This window comes from Micropterus dolomieu, linkage group LG14, assembly GCF_021292245.1.
Source record: "Micropterus dolomieu isolate WLL.071019.BEF.003 ecotype Adirondacks linkage group LG14, ASM2129224v1, whole genome shotgun sequence".
Lineage (NCBI taxonomy): Eukaryota > Metazoa > Chordata > Actinopteri > Centrarchiformes > Centrarchidae > Micropterus > Micropterus dolomieu.
Genome location: NC_060163.1, coordinates 5,781,229 through 5,800,916, shown reverse-complemented (window position 1 = coordinate 5,800,916; position 19,688 = coordinate 5,781,229). Strand labels below are relative to the sequence as shown.

The 19,688-nt window shown below is 40.7% G+C and overlaps 3 protein-coding genes across 4 annotated transcripts; 1 reads left to right on the top strand and 2 right to left on the bottom strand.

Moving 5' to 3' along the window:
* Positions 1-415: 415 nt before the first annotated feature.
* LOC123983005 (polysialoglycoprotein-like) lies at positions 416-1,588 on the bottom strand. 2 transcript variants are annotated; one of them, XM_046069065.1, is made up of 4 exons: positions 1,431-1,588; positions 1,171-1,236; positions 1,071-1,097; positions 416-568 (listed from the first exon to the last, which is right to left on the bottom strand). In XM_046069065.1, the coding sequence occupies exons 1-4, from the start codon at positions 1,483-1,485 to the stop codon at positions 486-488; spliced, it is 231 nt and encodes a 76-aa protein (XP_045925021.1). In that variant the 5' UTR covers positions 1,486-1,588; the 3' UTR covers positions 416-485. The 2 variants fall into 2 exon arrangements, with proteins under 2 accessions (XP_045925021.1, XP_045925020.1); XM_046069064.1 differs by having other exon boundaries at positions 416-679; positions 1,431-1,572.
* An 8,913-nt stretch (positions 1,589-10,501) lies between these two features.
* On the bottom strand, positions 10,502-13,646 carry mrpl38 (mitochondrial ribosomal protein L38). Its single transcript, XM_046069062.1, has 9 exons — positions 13,505-13,646; positions 12,593-12,781; positions 12,320-12,451; positions 12,021-12,223; positions 11,804-11,876; positions 11,655-11,700; positions 11,226-11,384; positions 10,902-11,038; positions 10,502-10,740 (listed from the first exon to the last, which is right to left on the bottom strand). Exons 1-9 carry the CDS (start codon positions 13,587-13,589, stop codon positions 10,604-10,606), a joined length of 1,161 nt encoding a protein of 386 aa, XP_045925018.1. The 5' UTR covers positions 13,590-13,646; the 3' UTR covers positions 10,502-10,603.
* Positions 13,647-13,985: 339 nt separating this feature from the next.
* On the top strand, positions 13,986-19,275 carry trim65 (tripartite motif containing 65). The gene is made up of 8 exons (XM_046069061.1): positions 13,986-14,065; positions 14,541-14,988; positions 15,145-15,240; positions 15,562-15,792; positions 17,027-17,195; positions 17,307-17,396; positions 17,554-17,771; positions 18,884-19,275. The coding sequence occupies exons 2-8, from the start codon at positions 14,566-14,568 to the stop codon at positions 19,190-19,192; spliced, it is 1,536 nt and encodes a 511-aa protein (XP_045925017.1). The 5' UTR covers positions 13,986-14,065; positions 14,541-14,565; the 3' UTR covers positions 19,193-19,275.
* Positions 19,276-19,688: the final 413 nt, after the last annotated feature.

Genomic DNA, 19,688 nt, shown 5'->3' with positions numbered 1-19,688 from the left:
AAAAGTCCACCTGCATTTGGCAGGTGTTAATGTCAAGCCCTGGTTACAACCCATGCAAAATTTGTCGTTTCACTATTAGAATGTTGTGCATGGTAAGTGTATTTATAATAGAAAACTAATTCAGTTTAGTCGGTTTTCTGTTTAGCTATGAGATATACAAGTGCCCTTCCCATAGCTTTGTAAGACCTATACGTCAGCTGGTTAATTTGTCAACCTTTGCCAGTGGAGATACTGAATGCACATAAGCTAAATCCTATGCTATGTGGAGGTCACAACCTACAATGTGTAGTAATAAAGATCAGCGCTAAAGCATAAGGACTTTCCATTTGTGGCAAGAAAAAAAAAAAAAGATACATTTCAAACCAAGCTCAGTAACATCAGGGAATTTGCAAATTAGCAGCCAACACCTCAATGATTTGTCTACTGAAGGTAGGTTTTATTTAGAGCAGAGACATCTTACATTCAGAACACCTTAGATACCCTATTTAACCCGTGGCAGCGGCCGTCGGGCTGTCCGTGGCAGCGGCCGTCGGGCTGTCCGTGGCAGCGGCCGTCGGGCTGTCGTTTGCTGCGTATAGTATAACCAGTTCTGAGGTCTTTTCGTCTGTGTTCAAGGGATTTGTCAGTTTGTTCTGGCCACCTGATGCCTGAGCCTCCACTTTAGTAGAAACCGGTTTTGCTGACAAGACATGTGAAAACTTTAGAGTTGATATTAAGTAATGTTCCAGCTTCACTTGGACACAGGACTGCCAAAAGACTTGTAAAGCAATAACTTGTATAAACAGCAGCCTTGACCCCATAGACTAGTCCAGTTTTGTAACCCAATAGAACAAAAGTTAGTTACTGCATGCATGATTTTATATGTAGATAACCTTAATTTGTATGATTGAACTGTTTTAGCCTTCACATTGTATGATTAATGTAGGTTATTATGCTGTTAGCATCCTAGTTTTACACAATTAAAACCAAGACAAGCATCTTGCAACTTGAAGTTTAACCATATAGTGAGAAGAACCAAGACTTTACACCAACATGTATTTTGCCAGGAGGGTTTCACAGAATATGCTCACCTTGTTTAACATCTTGCTGCAACAAATCTGTAGAACAAAAGAAATTCAGTTAGTGTCAGAATGTAAGGCTCTGAAGAGGTTCTATCACAAGTGTTCTTACCTCCTACTTTCTTCTGCAGCCCATCATCATGTTTTTCATTTTTGCCACCAACTGGCAAACAAGAGCCTATGGACAGTGCACTCACTGTTAGTCAATGTTCGATCATACAACATATCACCAGCTTGTTGGAGCAAAACATTTCATGAAAGCATACTCCCACAGCCAAGACATTCTGTTTGAAAACAACCTTATTCTTACATTAGCAGTACTGCATTAGCAATTTCTTACATACATTCTTCAAACAGAAGGACTAGACAAACCTTTGGCAAGAAAAACAGTCAGCACGCAAATAACCAAGACCTGAACAGCTCCCATTGCTTCAGTCACCAAGAGGAAATGCTACCTGTGCCACATGTGAGGGTTTAAAAGCCCATCATGCTGGTGACACAGCTGTTGCTGATCAGCTCTAATTGGCTGTCACCTCAGATGAGATGTTCTATATATTTGACATTACTTGTTTTGAATGTATGCTAAGGAGCAATTGTAATATTAAATAAAAGGTTGCATTAGGAAAGAAAAGTATACTAAACATAAACACAATTTAGGGCAATATAAAAACACATTGAAATTCCATTAAAAAAATGTTCAGTTAAATATATTAAAAAAAACAAGACAAAACAGGACTGTAAAAGTTACAGTGCATGTTGGATTTTAACCAAAAGTCTTTAATATGATTTAATAAAAGGCGTCAGCAAAAAGAAATGTCTTCAGCCTTGATTTAAAAGAACTGGTAGTCCATGGGCCAAGCCAGAATTTGGTGGCAAAATCAGTTTGTAGGGTCCATATAGTACATTAAAACATGATAACCAGTAGCTTTATTAAATTTTTGGGACAATCATTATTTTTGCCATTATTATCCTACAGTATGCCCAGTAGGATTGTTTGAAGTCTATTGTCAGAGGAAGCCATACATGCTATATGTTGATTTTTTTTCAGCACAGTCAGGGCTTTCCAGGTCTGCCATCATTTGACATATTACTTGTATACGTTTTATACTACCCTTCATATTAAGGATTTTTTTTGTATCTATTAAATTGTTATATTTGAACATCTAGCTCAAAATATTTTGATGTTAGGGAGGATATCGTTTTTTTAGATATGGAAGACTTTCTGTAATCTGGTGATATCAGAACCATGATGGTGGGACACTCCATGATCTAGCAATTTGAAAAAATATGTATATATGTATTGTATATGGCATACACTGCTAAAGAAAATTAAGGGAACACATCCAGACAATTAAACTTCACTTCAAAGTGATTATGAATCAAAGTCACTTGTTTCTGGGCAATTGAAAGTGACAACAGGTGCACTGGAGAGGCAAGAGCAAAACAACCCCAGCCAAAAGGTAATGGTTTTGCAGGTGGTGGCCACAGACAGTTGCTCTCTCCTTATACTTCCTGACTGATTGTTTTCTTCTTTTCTGCAGCAGGATGGCACATCATTGTTATGTTTCACTGTTATCATTTCAGGGTCGGGCACCTGTCTGTGTGGATGTGGATGTGTTTGTGGGTATTAAACCGTGTGTTAGTGGGCTGTTTTCAGGACATGGTGTTGTTTTTATCAACTTAGAAATATAGCAAAAATTCGATCTATGTTAACTTTTAAGGACACCGAGACCATTTTACACGCCTTCATCTCATCACGCCTGGATTATTGCAACAGCCTTTTCACCTGTTTAACCCAAAAATCTATTGATCGACTCCAGACTGTCCAGAACTCAGCTGCCAGGCTTTTAACCAGAACAAAGAAATATGACCACATTACTCCTATTTTAGCTTCATTACACTGGCTCCCAGTATGTTTTAGAATTGACTTTAAAATTCTATTGATCACTTTTAAAGCTCTTCATGGCCTCTCGCCTTGTTATATTTCTGACCTTTTAGTCCCATACGCACCAGCACGTACCTTGAGATCCTCGGGCAGAGGTCTGTTGTCTGTTCCAGAGTCTCGACTAAAAACTAAAGGGGACACAGTGTTTGCTGTCAGGGCCCCGAGGCTCTGGAACAGCCTGCCCGAGGAAATCAGGTCGGCTGAGTCAGTGAACTCTTTTAAGTCCCTTCTTAAAACATAATTTTATAGGAGAGCTTTTCCCGATCTTATTTGACTTTATTTTATCCCTTTTATTTTATTGTATTTTACTAATTTTATATTAAATTTTCATGCTCTTATCTTTTTTTTTGTATTATTCTTTACACTTGTTAAAGCACTTTGTAACTTGTTTTTGAAAAGTGCTCTACAAATAAGGATTATTATTATTATTATTATTTTTAAGTAGTAATGTATCCCGTCTCACTCCTCCTCTTGTGGGTCTCAGGGTCAGACCCACCTCCACCTCCACACATGTTCAATGTTAAAATAATAGTGTATTCTACCCTACAGCACTTCTAAAGACATAAAACACCTCTAAAGAAATAAGACTGAAATGTGACATCAGAAATAAGACATCATCTTGACATTAGCAAAAGGTTGTTTATGCATGAAACAATTACACAGTTGGTCAACATTAACACACGCACCTCCTAGTTCGTGTGATGATGACCTTCAGAGCTGCAGCTTTGTTGCTAGGGCTTCTTGTACTCATGAATCTAGTTATCTACACTTATCAGGTCCTCCTCAGGGCCTTCTATGTTTCTAAGTCTTTGACCCAGTCCCTGACAGTCCACCCTCACAGACTCACAGACTTTGAGGTGCTTTCCCGGGAAGTCCGTGAGGGCTTAGGGCTGTCCCACTGTCACATCATCAAGTGCGCGAGGGCTCCCTCGAGTACATTTTGAGCCCTTTTTAGACCCTTTTCGTAAGTCCGCATTTCTGGAGACTTTGCCTGAGGGAATTGCCCACAGTTCATAGCGGTATGACGTGTAACACGGGGGTTACAAGGGTTACCAGGGGACACCCGGAAGTGAGAGAAAAATCATGGAGAAGAAGAACAACAACGGTATACAAACAAGCATGGAACAACGCCGATGTTAAAATTGTTAGAATTTTTCTTAACATTGATTTAAAATGGTAAATAGAACACATGAAGTCAGAGGAATGCAATCACCTTTTTACACACTTAGTTTATTCAACAATTTATTTAAGTTTTTGCTTAATGATGCTGTTTTAGTGCATTGCAATGCAATAGTGCATTAATGATTATTGACAAATATATATTGACATTTACCTAAGATCCTGCAAGACTTAAAAATCAGGCAAAAACATAAAATAAAAAGTGTGCAGCGTCATCAAGTTAACGTGATAATGTGGAAAAGTGCTGTCCCGTTCCGGCTTACAGCATTTTGAGCCCTTGCAGCCTCTTGCACTCAATCACTTTCCAAGTGATGTCAGTAAATTCTGTGAGGGTTCAGGGCTCAGGGTTTAGGGGGGACATTGGGATTGGGCCTTAGTTTACTCCTATCCCATAGTCATAGTTAGGTGTTCACTCTAATTTGTCCTCCAGCCAGTTAGAAACACTGCTTGACTGGCCAGGTGTATGTCAAGTATATTGATTGTGAACACCACTTGCGCTGGGTTAACGTGCTGGTTATTATATTTACTGCATGTCAGCTAGTGTGTGTTTTATGGATTCATTGATATCTCAGCCAACCTGTCTATTTGTGCTTCACATAGTTTTAATCAGAGTACCTATTTTTGGATTAATAAAGGTTTAGATTTTAATATTAGACTTTCCAGTCATACTTGATTTAGGGCATTGGAGGCCTTTTGTCTGTGGTTCCAAGGGAGGCCTACACTATCTTCCAATTTCTTAGCTGTGACAGTTTTAGTCCAAGCCCCTCACCAAGCATCATGCAGAGACTAAAGACTAACACTGAAACAAAACAAAATTAAACTAAAATTAAGCTTTTTAAATAAATAAATAAAGTAGAAAACCCACATTAAAAACTAATGAAAACTAAACTGAAATTTAAAACAAAAGTCAAAGTCAAAATGAAATAAAAATAAAAATGAATGAAAACTCCAAAACTATAATAAACTTGAGATGTACACTCACAGGCCACTTTATTAGGTACACCTTGCTAGTACCGAGTTGGACCCCCTTTTGCCTTCAGAAGTGCCTTAATTCTTCGTGGCATACTTTCAACAAGATGTTAGAAACATTCCTCAGAGACTTTAGTCCCTATTGACATAATAGCATCACACAGTTGCTGCAGATTTGTCAGCTGCACATCCATGATGCGAATCTCCCGTTCCGCCACATTCCAAAGGTGCTCTATTGGACTGAGATCTGGTGACTGTGGAGGCCATTAGAGGACAGTGAACTCATTGTCATGTTCAAGAAACCAGTTGGAGATGATTTGAGCTTTGTGACATGGTGCTTTATCCTGCTGGAAGTAGCCATCAGAAGATGGTACACTGTGGTCATAAAGAGATGGACATGGTCAGCAACAATACTCAGGTAGGCTGCCACTTTTAAACAATGCTTAATTGGGAGAGAGCCACACTGCTCAGAGACTTGAGACTTGACTTGGACTCTAGCTCAAAGACTTGAGACATGAGATAACAAAACAGTTTAACACAGGGGTTGGCAAGAATGTTTCTTAATGGTAATTTCAAGGTGGTTTCAGTGTTACTGATATGGCAAGGTAAGGCACAAGATGCATAGTCATAAGATTATGAGATTGATCCTCATGGAAGACGAATTAAAAAATAATCTTTTTCATATTCCTCTTCAATAAAGTTATGAAGATGACCGATTCATATGCTCACAATTAAGCATGTGCTGGAGTGTGCACATCCCGGATATTGGTCCACATTCATCAACCTATGGACTTTATTTCCCCATTATTCCCAGGCAGAGGAAATTCATCCGCTTCTCATTCAGGGGAATCCATCTAACTACACATTTCCTGATGGCTATTTCAGAACCTTTGAAATGTGTGAAAGGATTCCCCTGAATGTCTTCATAACAACTTTGTTGAAGAGAATTCATTAAAAAAAAAAAAACACGAGAATTAAAAAAAACTTTACAGAGAGTGGGGGATGAACCCGCTATCCATGGGATAGGAGTCCTGTGGCCTGTAGTACTACGAGGGGAGTTCAACCTATCAGGCAAACTCAGGGTTGACAAACTCTGACCGCCTACACTGGAGTTAAATGGTACTACGAAGGTGGATAAGATGTTGGTTAGTTGAGTCCGTGTTAACTTAATTGGAGCTGGTGCGCGTTTGCATAAAAGGGGCGTGTTCGGCCGTGTAGGCAGCGTTTTTTCGCAACGGCGCATGCTCCGTATTTCTCCAGAGGAATGCACATTGGTAGTGTCAGGAAATTATGAATGTAAAGACAAGTTAACGGCTAAATCTAATATCGTGGCGGACGACAAAGCCAGGGAGGCTTGTTCGCGTCGAGTAAATTTGTTGCCTAATTATCTTCAGTGTTCTTATTGTAGATCAAATCTCTATTTAGGCTATTTTATGCGTAATATGATTAAGATGTAAAGGTACAACTGCACATAAGGTCCATTGTAATAGGAAAAAAAAAAAAAAGAGTCAGCGGAGAGGGAATAAGAATTTAATTTTCTAGATTAATCTACAAGTAAAATATTCTGACATTTTCCTGTAGTCACATTTATGAGAAACTTTACTTTGTAAGGCTGCATCACCACAGGTCTTCCATATGCATGCATTGGAAAGTAATATTACACTTCAATCTGATTTAGCAGTGAGGAAATACTCTAGAGTTTAGCCCACAATCATATGCACCTTAGAGACTTTGCCTTGGATTGGGCGTAGGCCTATTCAGAAGAAAATGGTGATAGTTTTTTTAAATGACATTTCAGGGAATTTCCGTTTTTGCAAGTTTCTCACTTTAATCTAGGTCACGAAATTATCGTAAAGAAATTCACCCGCCAACCCTGGTCTTCAGCTAGCCTATGGTTCATTAGATCGTGAATTATACAGTTATCGCGGGAAAACTGAGGGGAAAAGAGAATACCGGCCATTAGGGTACTAGTGTACAGCTCCACAATTGAAGCTTTACTAGGCTTGGAAAAGTTTTGTACTCAACCACTGTCTGCAAGTGTGTATTGGGGTCAGAATTAGAGCCAAAACTCATCTGCTCCTCCAAATGTACTGTAAATTAAACTCATGTCTTCAGAATGTATTGTCAATTTAAACTCTGAAAAACAAGATAACCAAGTTAGTGCATGTTAGTTTTATTTTTTTAAAAAAGCAGAGACACAGGTACATTCAGAAACATCATGGATGCCAAGTTAACTTCTGCATCCTTTCTTGAAGCTAGTCTCTTTTTAACTTTCCACATAGTGACAATCAGTTGGCCTGGGGACCATCGTGGCTGGCCTTCAGCATAATCAGTTCAGATTGGGCGGTGTTCCGGGAATTTTTTACAAGGGTCAGACGTTCAAACGTTGCCTCCGCTTCCACATCACCGACCCCCTGTGGTTCTGAACACATTTGATTCATGATTTAGAAATACAAGAAACTAATGTTCAGATTCTGTAGAATCAGGGTAAAGGTTCACTGCCAACAATATTTTAAAGCAAAACCAACCAACTTGACTTCCTTCAATTTGCCCAAAAGACCAATCCAATGTAATTGTATTGCAATTGGACAGAACATTCAGTTGTTACAGCATCCATGCACTAGGTATATTTTAATTGTTCACAGAAGTTTAAGTTACAGCTATTGTAGACATGACATTGTAGGGCTAATTTTGTATCCATTAGACTGTTGGAATCCCAGCATTAAACAATTCAAACACTACATTGTGGTTAAGAACCAAGGATCTACACCAACATGTATTTTGCTAATCAATTCACAGAATCTGCTCACCTGGTGTAGCATCTTTCTGCAGCAAATCTGTTGCACAAAAAAAAATAAAAATCCAATTCAGTTAGTGTCAGAATGTAAGGCTCTGAAGAGGTTCTATCACAAGTGTTCTTACCTCCTACTTTCTTCTGCAGCCCATCATCATGTTTTTCATTTTTGCCACCAACTGGCAAACAAGAGCCTATGGACAGTGCACTCACTGTTAGTCAATGTTCGATCATACAACATATCACCAGCTTGTTGGAGCAAAACAATATTTTAGGAATTAAGGCATACTCCCACAGCCACAACATTCTGTTTGAAATCATAACCTTATTCTTACATTAGCAATTCCTTTAACACATGCTTCAAACAGAAGGAATAGACAAACCTTTGGCAAGAAAAACAGTCAGCACGCAAATAACCAAGACCTGAACAGCTCCCATTGCTTCAGTCACCAAGAGGAAATGCTACCTGTGCCACATGTGAGGGTTTAAAAGCCCATCATGCTGGTGACACAGCTGTTGCTGATCAGCTCTAATTGGCTCTAATTCTAATTCCAGAGGAGTCAGTGCTAGTTGAAATTTAGTCCTTCTTGTGACAAGCATGTAAAACAAATCAGTTTTTAAAATACTGAGAACATTGTATTTATTTCATTTGACCTGTTTTGGATGTATGCTAAGGAGCAATTCTAGTATTATGTTCAAGCTCACTTTAGGTCCAAACACTGAGAAAGATCCATAAAAAAGCAAAATGGAAGAAAATGTATAAAAAACATAGGTGTCATTTACACTGGGGACGCTGGGGACATGTCCCCACCACTCTTTGAAATGGCTGATTTTGTAACCATCACTTTTTTAAAGTATAATTTGTCAAGACACTTTCTAATGCCTTTACAAAGGTTTATTTGCTCAATAACAAAACATGCAATGCAAGTAAAATATAGAAGACACAAATGTGCATTGTTCAAAAAAGGAACTTAAGCTAAAGAAAGACAAGCTGCTGATTATAAAATTATCCAAAAACATGCAGCATCTGTTACTTTAACAACTTCTTGATATTTATATATATTAAAATATCACGTGCTACCTGAATTTTGTATTTCCTTTTACATAAATAAAAACATTTCCACCATTAATTGGTGCAGAAACTTTCACCAGAATGCAGGAAATGAAGTGTTTAATGATCAAAATTTCCTGGGCGAGGTCCCCCCAGACCCTCTTTAAAACACTGTTTAAGGACCTTTTCGTCTCTTTCTCGTGAACCTAATATTGCATATCGTTTTTTATCGCAAGCAAAGTGTCTCTTCACACCCCTAATCTGAGCCCTTATGTCCCCACCACTTTTCAACACAAAGTGACGCCTTTGATCAGAGATATTCCTCCTCTTCAGACAGTTATGGAAGTAATAAAGGCTGTAACTGGGTGGCTACTACTACAAATGAACAGCACACCCTACCCATACTATTTTGTCTTTATTTTAATTCTGATGCACAACATGTGAAATTAACAACAGTGTAAAATCTTTACAATGTATCAATATATAAATAATAAGAAAGTGGCTTAACTGGAAAAGGGAGGGGGGGAAGTACTACATGAACAAGTGCATGCAATAACAATGTGGTGAAAGTGGTTGCAAACAAAATCAAAGTCACTTTTATTTGTAGAAAAAGCGGTGTAATGTCCTATCAAATGTTAAAATCAAACGTACATAGCAGGCTGGCTAAATATGCTCTATTCTGAATTATACATATTTTTTTTATTTTAACCCTCTAAACATGTCCCAGAAGACTGTGTTCACTTTGTTTCTGTACTGCGGTCACCTACAGTATTCTACCATTCTCAGAGACTTCTGTGGCTCTCTTACATTTAAGAGCAATTTTAGGTCACAAGATGACTGAAAATGTGGGAGTTAATCTTTTCCTTTTATTGTCCACTTATATAAATCCTCCACTGATTTAGCCGAGCAGTCCTATGACATTACAGGACGCAAGATGGAAAGTTTGACAAAAAGGAGCAATATCGATGCTGTCTTTTTTAATTCCACTTATTCCTCTTCTTCAAAATCTAGCACCTATACATTACCCACAATGCAACTGCTGTCTGTTCAGTCTTGAGATTTGTGTTTGTAATGCTAGTAGCAGCTAAGATAACCTCAAGCAGAGTTGAGGAGTGGGCTAAGGAGGTCTGGGGAGCTCACATATTTCTAACTCCACACCGCTAAGCTAAATCTTCAGACCAAACCGAAGTCATTCTGTGGACATTTGTCTTCACACAGCTCCCTCTGGAGCCACAAAAGACTTTTAAACAACTTTTTTATACAGCAGTACTCCCCAACACCTGTAATCAGAAAATGATGTGTAATAGTGGTTTCTCCTTAATTCCAAAATTTCATATGTGACAGTTTGAGAAAGACAGGCCCAGATCTCCACTAGTAATTAAACACGTGTATTTTTACTCAAACCTTCCACCAAATTGTATTGAAACATATTTAAAATATCTGGCTGTCTGTTTTGAACAGGACTAACATAGCATCCTCGGCAGCGGTAAATAATGCAATTTCAACACAGTTGAAAAAAAGCTTTATTATTTTAACATAAATATGCTAAACAGAACTACATGTGGGTTTTTTTCCCCCAACTCTGTGAGTGAGTGTGTGTCTCATAATCAATATATTCCATAGGTGTGCTCCTTTCCATCTCGGTATCTGTCCAGGTAGCGTAGGGGCTGTCGATGAGGGTATCTGACCTGTGGAGGGTGGTACACTGGAGGGCGGATAAACTCAAACACCGGCTCCCTCATGTCTGCAGGGAGAACATACAACAGATGGGCAATTGTCACACAAACTTTGTACATGTCTGTTCTGAAATCAAAGTCACGAGAACAGCAAGTCTTTTTTTAAGTTTTTGTAAAATGACCAAACTTGTTACTAGTTACAATGTTTGTGAACACTGGTATGACTCACTGAGCGTGTTGTGAAAGGTGTTGGTGACAGATTCATCCCACTGGCACTGGAAGAAGGCCAGGCCTGCAGGCGTCATGTTGTCCTGGTGCTTCCTGTAGAAATCAACCGTCTTAAACGTACGCTCCACCAGAGAATGGCTGTGGATGAGCGGTACCACATGATTAGTGTCTTTGTTGCTCTATCAAACATGAACTAACACACGTTAAACAGATTCAATTAGAGAGTAAACACTGGTTATATCTGGTTCTAGTTATATTTCATACTGTACACACAAATAATAAAAGAGCATCAGCTTCCTGTCTGTATGTTGGACATATTGCTCACCATGGCGACGGCCTGACATCCTCCTGGAAGTTGACGGGTCCCTCCTGCTTGAAGAGGACATATATGTAGCGGTGGAAGCCTGTTCCTCTGGCAGGTATGGGGGGCAGGTAGTGACATAGCTCCTCTCCGGCCTGCACTTTTCCGCCTGGTATGTTCCCTCTACAGAAACCCAGGTCATTTGAGGTTATAGGCTAGTGCTTACAAATGATTTAAAAACTGTATCTACTCCTTCTACCTACATAAAAAAATCCTAATCTATAATAATGCAAATGCTCATTAAAGGTGACTAGGAGGTTTCAAGTTTCATTTGAGTAAAAAATGACTTAAGTGTACTTAAATGTCCTTGTAAAAGCACTTTGGTCAACATGCGTTGTTTTTAATATGTGCTCTATAAATAAGAGCACAACGGACTTGACTTGAAGTACTCACACTAGCCAGTGGATGTATTCTGCCTCGTTGTCCTGAAGGTGCTCATCTGAAAAAGAAGACCAGTTATTTTAGACGTAGACCTAAAACGCAGTGTAGAGAGCTGCTGATTGTTACAATCTATTGCCTCCTCGGGGAAAGCTGATGCTTACCTGGACAGGTGAGCAGAAGAGTCCACAGGGAGCCCTCCTCAGCATCAAAGCTGATCTGAGGGACAGATGCTGCCTGAAAAATACAGATACAGAAGGAAGAGAGGGAATGAAGTGTTAGAAAAGGGAAACAGATAGTTTAACTTTAAGTGGCACTGAACCTTAGAAAATCAATTACAGAGCTAGATTAGGACATGGTAAAACTTCCATTCTTACGTACTCCAGTAGGTGTCAGCCGATTGCCATAATGCACTTGGCCACTGTTGTCCTGGTTATAGCAGATGTGAAGTGAGACTTGAGGTAGAAAATAGGCCATGGGGAAGAGATCTTTGAAGACTCCATAGTGTTCTGCCAGTCTCTTTATATGAAACGGACCACTGCTCTTCTCCCACGTTTCCTGCACTCGATCCAGAGGGATCTTTACTGTAGGAAAAAAAGAGAAACATTACTCCACCGAACCACCACAGAGAAACTAAATTTTCAATGAGACGCTCAAGTGTGGTCTGCATGTGCGCTTACATGTGCGCAGTCGAGAAGCCCTCTCCAGCTCAGCGTTCCTTTTGTTGTCCTTCATCACCTGCCTCCTCTCCCTCACTTCTTTGATCCTGCCGGGGCGATAGTATGGCAGCCCGATGTCCACTCGCTCCGCACCTGCAACAAAACAAAACTGTTTTGATGCTGCAGCGCTTTCAACAGTCACAAAATAAAATCCTTGACCAACCATTTTGCCATGCCCTTTTGACCCCACCAAGGGAATCCCTGTCAACAGTAGCGTCCCCCTTAATCTCTCACCATGCTCTGGATCAGCTTTTTCCACGTGGCTCCTGTAGGTCTTCCACCAGGCAGGTCTGTTCTTTGCCTCCTGCGCTTGTCTGAAGTAACGAGTGTAGCTGCGATACTTCTCTAACGACTCCAAGTTTTCAACCTCGATCTCCTCATTTGGCATTGGACCCAAAGGAGGTATCCGTCTGCAGAGGAACGCTGTAATGTCGAAACGTCCCCATCAGTTAGTTACACAAAACATTTTTTGTCATGTTGTCTGTTTATTCCTGCCATAATACATCACTTTAGAGATTGCAACATTTTAATTCAAGGGTTTTCATTTGTTTAGATTGCTAATTTACAGTGATTGTGGACCAGATTATCAGATTATATATTATGTATTTATTTTCTGGTTAAGCTACCAAAGCACATCCTGTATCCATGAGAAACCCCATTCAAATATTTGATAATTTTATGTCAAGAAGGAATGTGATACAAAACGAATTTAAAATGTTTCCTGTTCATTTAAGCACATTTATAAATATACACCCAGTACGTTTCACGTTTGGTTCTCCTAGTGTTTCCGCAAGCCAACAGCGGGGACTAATGCCCAAAATAGAGGGACATTTTATTGTCAATGGGAACTGATTTGTGATTTGAATGACCCCATCTATCAGTGCTGACACTGTAACTATTCTTGAGCTAGGTCTCCTATATTGTTCTTAAGAAATTTTCCTTTTGTCGACCAATAAATTCACATTTAATTAACATACTTCTCTATTGAGTAACGTTGTGGCAAAATGTCTTTCTCCACAGAAGAGGAGAGCATGTAACAGGAGTCTGCTTCAAACTGATCTAACGTGATCACTATTGCATGTACTGAAGCCCGGGCGCGAACTCTATATGTAAACACAATATAATTTAACAATATCGTTACAATACCTGTTTTGACAAATGTCCTCGCATTATTGACCCCTAAATCTGTCCCACTTCGCAAGGCAGCGGCGCAAACCGTGCGCAGCGCCATCTTGGAATGAATGTTGGCTCTTTTTTTCTTCTTTTTATGTAAATACGGTGGCCCGAGAGGAGCAAAACTTATCCTTGTTTAACTTATTTACATCTGCAGTGCTGACGACAACATGTATCAAGGTAACTTTCACTGGTATAATCAGATTTCTTTAATTATCATTTTTAAGAAATTTTAGCACACGTTTATAGTAATTTTAAATGATTGTTAAACCAAACGCGATTAGTTGTAATGTTACAATGTAGCGACAGAGAGTGAAAATTATTGCAAATTTAATGTAACACTGTAACACTGTGAACCTGTCACATGTGTTAGCGTGTAATACACGCTAGTAACGTGTACCGTTGAGTCGTTTGTGCGTTTACGTTTTTCCCCAACAGCACGTGAAGGCATCACCTTTGCGTCTGTCGTCATCAGGGACCCTTCGTCTGACGGGATCCACACAGATGCTGTGCACGAATGTATCTGTAGAAGTGGTAAGAATTAATATTGAGTCTTTTTGTGTTACAGCTAGGCGGTGAGTGAAAATGTGCGCTAAAATTCAGTTCAGTCACCATACTGTTTTAATATTTTAACCCTTACTTGTCCCTAAGAGCCCTAGCTAACGTGAACTGACTTGATACCACCAGGCTAGCGTTAGCTAACGTTAGCTTTCCCTTCCACTTGGTTAAGTTAATGTGTGGTAGCCAACGAGCCTTGTATTGATGCTTGGCCGTGGGTTTGCTGTTTCCCAGTCTGATACCTGGCACTAACAGAAAGGAACAGGAAGGTTTTTCTGCCATTCTGAGAAACTGTTTCTATACAAAGGGCTTGATATGTGAAATTAACCTCTTAGTACAGAGAGGTTAGGCAGTAAAATACATTACTGTCATTATATGGTAACGTCACAGATATGATATACTAATATGTTAGAGATCTATCATGTCATGAGCTTTTCCTTCTTTCTTTCAGAGAGGTGTCTGCTCTTTCTTCAGAGATGGAGAATTCAAACCTGACCTGTGTCATATGCCTGGAGCGTTTCCGAATCCCTGTAACCATCCCCTGCGGTCACACCTTCTGTCAAGTATGCATCACCATTCACTGGGACACCAAGAGCAAGTCTGATATCGGACCTCAGTGCCCCATCTGCAATGAGAAGTTTACCGCCAGGCCCGTTCTCAAGCGTAATGTGTCCCTGTCAGTCCTGACTGAGGCTGCAAGCAGCACCGGCGCCTCCTGCAGAGAGTCGCTCATGAGGGGAAGCGAAGGGGCGAGAGCCATGCTGCTGTGTGATCGGCACAAAAAGCCTCTGGTTTATTACTGCAGGCAGGACAAAATGTCTGTGTGCTGCGAGTGTGGCATCTCTGAATGCTTGAACCATGAAAAGGTCTTGTTGGAGGCAGAAAGGGAAAATCAACAGGTATAGTAACACAGTGCCACCACAGCATCTTAGCTGGGAGTGTGACACAGATTGTCAGTTCAGTTCTAACACTGCCACCTTGCTCCAGCATCAAAGGTGATTGTGATTGTGACTACATGAAGCCTACGGTCTCAGTTTGATGTGTTTTCTTTACAGCTGCTGCTGGAAAGGAAGAGTAAGGAGGTGGGGAAACTCGCTGAAGAGACACAGAAAAGTATAAATGACTTGGCTGAGAATATCAGTCAAGCTAAGGTAAACTCCTAGTGTAAGATGTGAAAGCTTAGTCATCCCATACTATGTTGTAGCCAGTTAAGTAGTGTTAACTCTCGGTGGCTAACCACATTAGTACAACTCAGCACTTCCTGCAGCTGTCTTACTGTTAAAGCCAATTTTAACGGAAATCAGGCAATTGATTATCCTTCTCGAACACCCACAAAACTTACAATGCATTTGCATGAATATTTTCAGGTCTTAACTGACAAAGCTGCAGCCCAGAAAACAATGAAGCTTGATGTTATTTGAGAATGTAGACAAAAAACAGCAGGCTTATGATTGTGCATTTTCCATCAACAGGTGGCTCTTCAGCAGACTTCCACCTGGGTCAATGTCAAGTTCTCCACCCTGATAAAAATACTGGCTGAGAAGCAGGAGGCTACAGAGCTCTTCATTGAGGAGCAGACAGACGCTGCCGTCAGAGAGGCGGAGGCGCGGCTAGCTGAACTTGAGGAGCGAGCTCAAAGACTCAGAGAGAGCCAGGAACAGATAGCAGCTGTACATACCCTCTCTGATACAGAGCTCATTAAGGTGTGTACCCCTGCGACTGTAATGTAACACTACGACTTCTTTTCTGTGATCTAAACATTTTGGGAATAGAGTATAGCTCATTCTACAAATTATGTATTGTCTCTCTCACCATTAGAGACATGATACGTCTCATGGCTTGGAGTTTACACATTCTGGAAATCGAGAGCCAGCTTAGTGTTTTAACTTTCCTGGAGTAAGGTTTCATACAACGGACTTAACAGTAACACAGTATTCCATTGTGGAGAATTTCCGCACTTACACTTGTTTAGTTAAAAGTTAAAATCTGCAATTCCAGTTAAAGGTAAATTGGTTTGCACACAGAAAAGTAAAAGGCACAAAGGCTCTGAGTGCGAACCAATTTACCTTCTGCTGGGATTCAGTTCCACCAAATTGAGTTCCACACTCAAATAAAGAAACAGTCAGATGTCTGTAAAAGGATCGATTGTGCTCTGGCTTGTGCTGTGGGTGCTCTGTAACACAGTTAAAAGCACAATTGTGCAGACCTCTGTGTGTGCACTTTGCACTTCTCACCACAACCAACAGTGGGAATATAGCTTTCAGCATGGTGAATATTTCCACTGCTAGATGGCAGCAAAAGCAGGATTATACATCGTTTCTGTTTAAAGACTGCAAACTGCTAAATGACACAAAACTTTGATGATGACGTCTTTGAATCTTTGAAAAGCGCTCGTGAAATGAAGGGAATTAGTTTTTTGTAACTTTGACTGCATGTTTCTGTAGGGGATATTTGCAATGTGGAGGTCATGACATCATACACAGAACAACTCAACTCAGCCTAAAGTTCTACCTTTTGAAAGAGAATATGATAAAGATAATATTTATTAATCAGGTTGTAGTGGTGTTGACCTGGACTGCATTATACAGAGGTAAGTATACAAGAGGTAAATCTATTGTTTTGCACAGCCCATTTACAAACATAAGGGGAAATAATATTAGAATTACAGTTCAATATGATCCAGTAATCGCTAATGCTATGTTAACAGAGACTCAAGTCTGCAGTGTAGTTCATACACTTGTAACCTGAGAATTATCATCGTGATCAAAAGATAACATTTTGTTTTGTGTCTCCATATTCTGGCCATATCCACGCTGCAGCTCCCACAACACCTCTACTTCCTGTGGTTATCAATCACACCACATGCACTTAACTTGGTTCATCAAACTCAGCCTCCAAAGCATCAAGATCTTCTTTCAAATGCATGTCTCTTCCCAGGAATCAACGGTCATAGAAGTTCCACGTTTCAAGGACATTCCTACAGATGTAACGCAAACCCTTCAAGATCGATTAAACGGTGTCACAGATGTCCTGTCCCGAGTCTCCAAGCTGGTGTCTGAGGACCTGGACAAAGCCGTGAGCACCGCTGTGGGTCAGGACAAAGACGGTAACCGACCTCCGGGAATGATGATCCATCTGTAGCAATTCAGCTTCATTTGCCAGCAGTTTATTCCCCCAGTCTTTGCTATGTGTTCTCAAGCTTATCATTGGTCTCCAGGTTCTCCTCAGGATAAGAGGCCAATCCTAGCTGTGGTTCCCAGTCCAGCTGCTCCATGCCACCCCGGTGGGAAGGAGGGCCTCAATGCTTGTAAGTTGTATCTAACATTTTACACTGCATTTTAGTTTTTAGTATTTCTAGGGCACAAAAAAGACATTAAGAGCTATGCTAACAGTTTAACATGTCAACAGTGTAGATAATCAGTTCTGGCTTCAATCTGTCTGAATCCTTTTATTTCTCATTACAGACCGATGCTCTCTGACCTTTGACCCTCGCACGGCCAATGCACACCTGTCTCTGTCCCAGGAGAACCGGAGGGCGGAGCACCTGACCTCTGGTCCACGCCCTGTCCCAGCCCATGAAGCCCGCTTCGATCACACTTGGCAGGTTCTGTGCTTTCAGGGCTTCACCCACGGACAGCACTACTGGGAGCTGGAGGTGTCGAAGCCCTGGGCCTACCTCGGGGTAAAGAAACATGCACGTTGCGTTTGTACACAGAGTGGTTCAATAAAGTTGAGACAGACAAAGTAGCCAAGCCACATGGAACAGCAATCACAATATGCTTTTTTTTTACATGACTTCACACAGTATGGGTGTAAGTAACACATCAAGGAGAAAAGAGCTTATAACTGCAGCAGTTAAAATGTACTGTTACAAAAAAGTATGTGGCACCATTTAGGTGGTAATTTTGGATAAACCAACCAACCTTTTTTCATTGATATTGAATTGCTGTATAACAAAGTAGAACTTAATTTCTTAAGTGGTCAGTCGGTCCACCACTTTGTCCAGACCGAATTATCTCAACGACCAGACGAATTGCTATGACGTTTTGTGCAGACATGCATGGTCCTCAGTTATATGATCTTAATAACTTTGGGGATGCCCAGACTTTTTCCTCTAGCGGCACCGGTGTCAGGATTTGTGTAGCTCACGCCTGCCCTTTTCGACCTTTTAATGTCTACTAGTGTTGTAGTCAAGACCGCCCAAACCGAGACCAAGTCAAGACTAAGACCAGAGTTTATCGAGACAGAGACGAGACCAAGACTTTTAGGGGCTGAGACTGAGTCAAGACCAAGACCAGTTCCCCACATTACATGAAAAACACAACAATATGTGGAACGAGATCATAGGTGCTTCTCAAATTGATCTGAAAGATCCACATTCCCATTAAAACACCCACATACAAACACTAAGAGCTGAAATCAACTTAACCATCTTTATTCAACACTCCTTTTGCTGCTTACCATGGCTGGTAGGGGTGACAGCCGTTAACGGTAACACATTTTTAATTAGGATTATTTGTTGCATTTAAAGCAATACGTTTTATATCCAATCAAAGTTATGATGTTAACAAATAAATCAGACAATGCAAAAGCAATTTATTGATTTTCCCAGAGTTATGGTCTTGACTGGTCTTGAAATAAAATCCTGTGTCCTCAATGTCCGAAACCGAGACAAGACAGAGTATAAGACCGGTCTCAAGTACTACAACACTAATGTCTACAGTTAGTCTGCACAGCCTCACTGTTTCCTTCGTGCTGCACACAATTCACCCACATCTTCCTGCTTCTGATTAGGTAACCTACGAGACCATCCCCAGGAAGGAGAAGGGCAAGAGGTGCATGGTGGGTATGAACGAATTGTCCTGGAGCCTGCAGCTGGACGAGCATCAGCTCAGCGCCTGGCACAATGGCCGGCGTGAGACTGTGGCCGGCCACTCACAGCACAGCCGCATCGGCATGCTGCTGGACTACGAAGCGGGGACGCTCACCTACTACGGGGACGGGCAGACCAGGCTCCACGCCTTCCACTGTGCCTTCACCCAGGAGCTGTTCCCCGCCTGCTGGATAGGAGAGGGGGTCAGCATCACCCTCTGCTCTACATGAGCTGACTCACAAGGGAGCTCAGTAATAAGAAGCACTGTCAAACACGGGCACTAGCTGACTAAACATAGAGGATACCCCTTAAATATTCATTTCAATTCTTTTTTCTATTTACAATGACTGCCTTCTTTCATTGATTTAAGCAGAAGAAGTAGCTGTGATGGACGTTCCCTCCCCAAAATTGGCCCCCTGGCTTTAGCTTATTCACACTTACTACATGACAATAACATAGCTAAAGAAGGTTACAAACTCTGGTCCTAAAGGCTCTAGTTTAAGGACAGCGCTACTTACTTCTGGTTTGTTTTGCTTTTCTTCAAAGTATTTGTGAAATAACCTTCAATTTTAGATAGATGTCTGCTTTCAGGTAGGAGCAGACCAATCTCCAGAAACTCAGTAAGTCAGACTAATTGTACTTTCACTACACAAAAATTAGTTTCCTTGATCTGCTGCAAGGCAAGATGCATTTCTAACTCGTCATGAAATCCACATGCATGCTGAG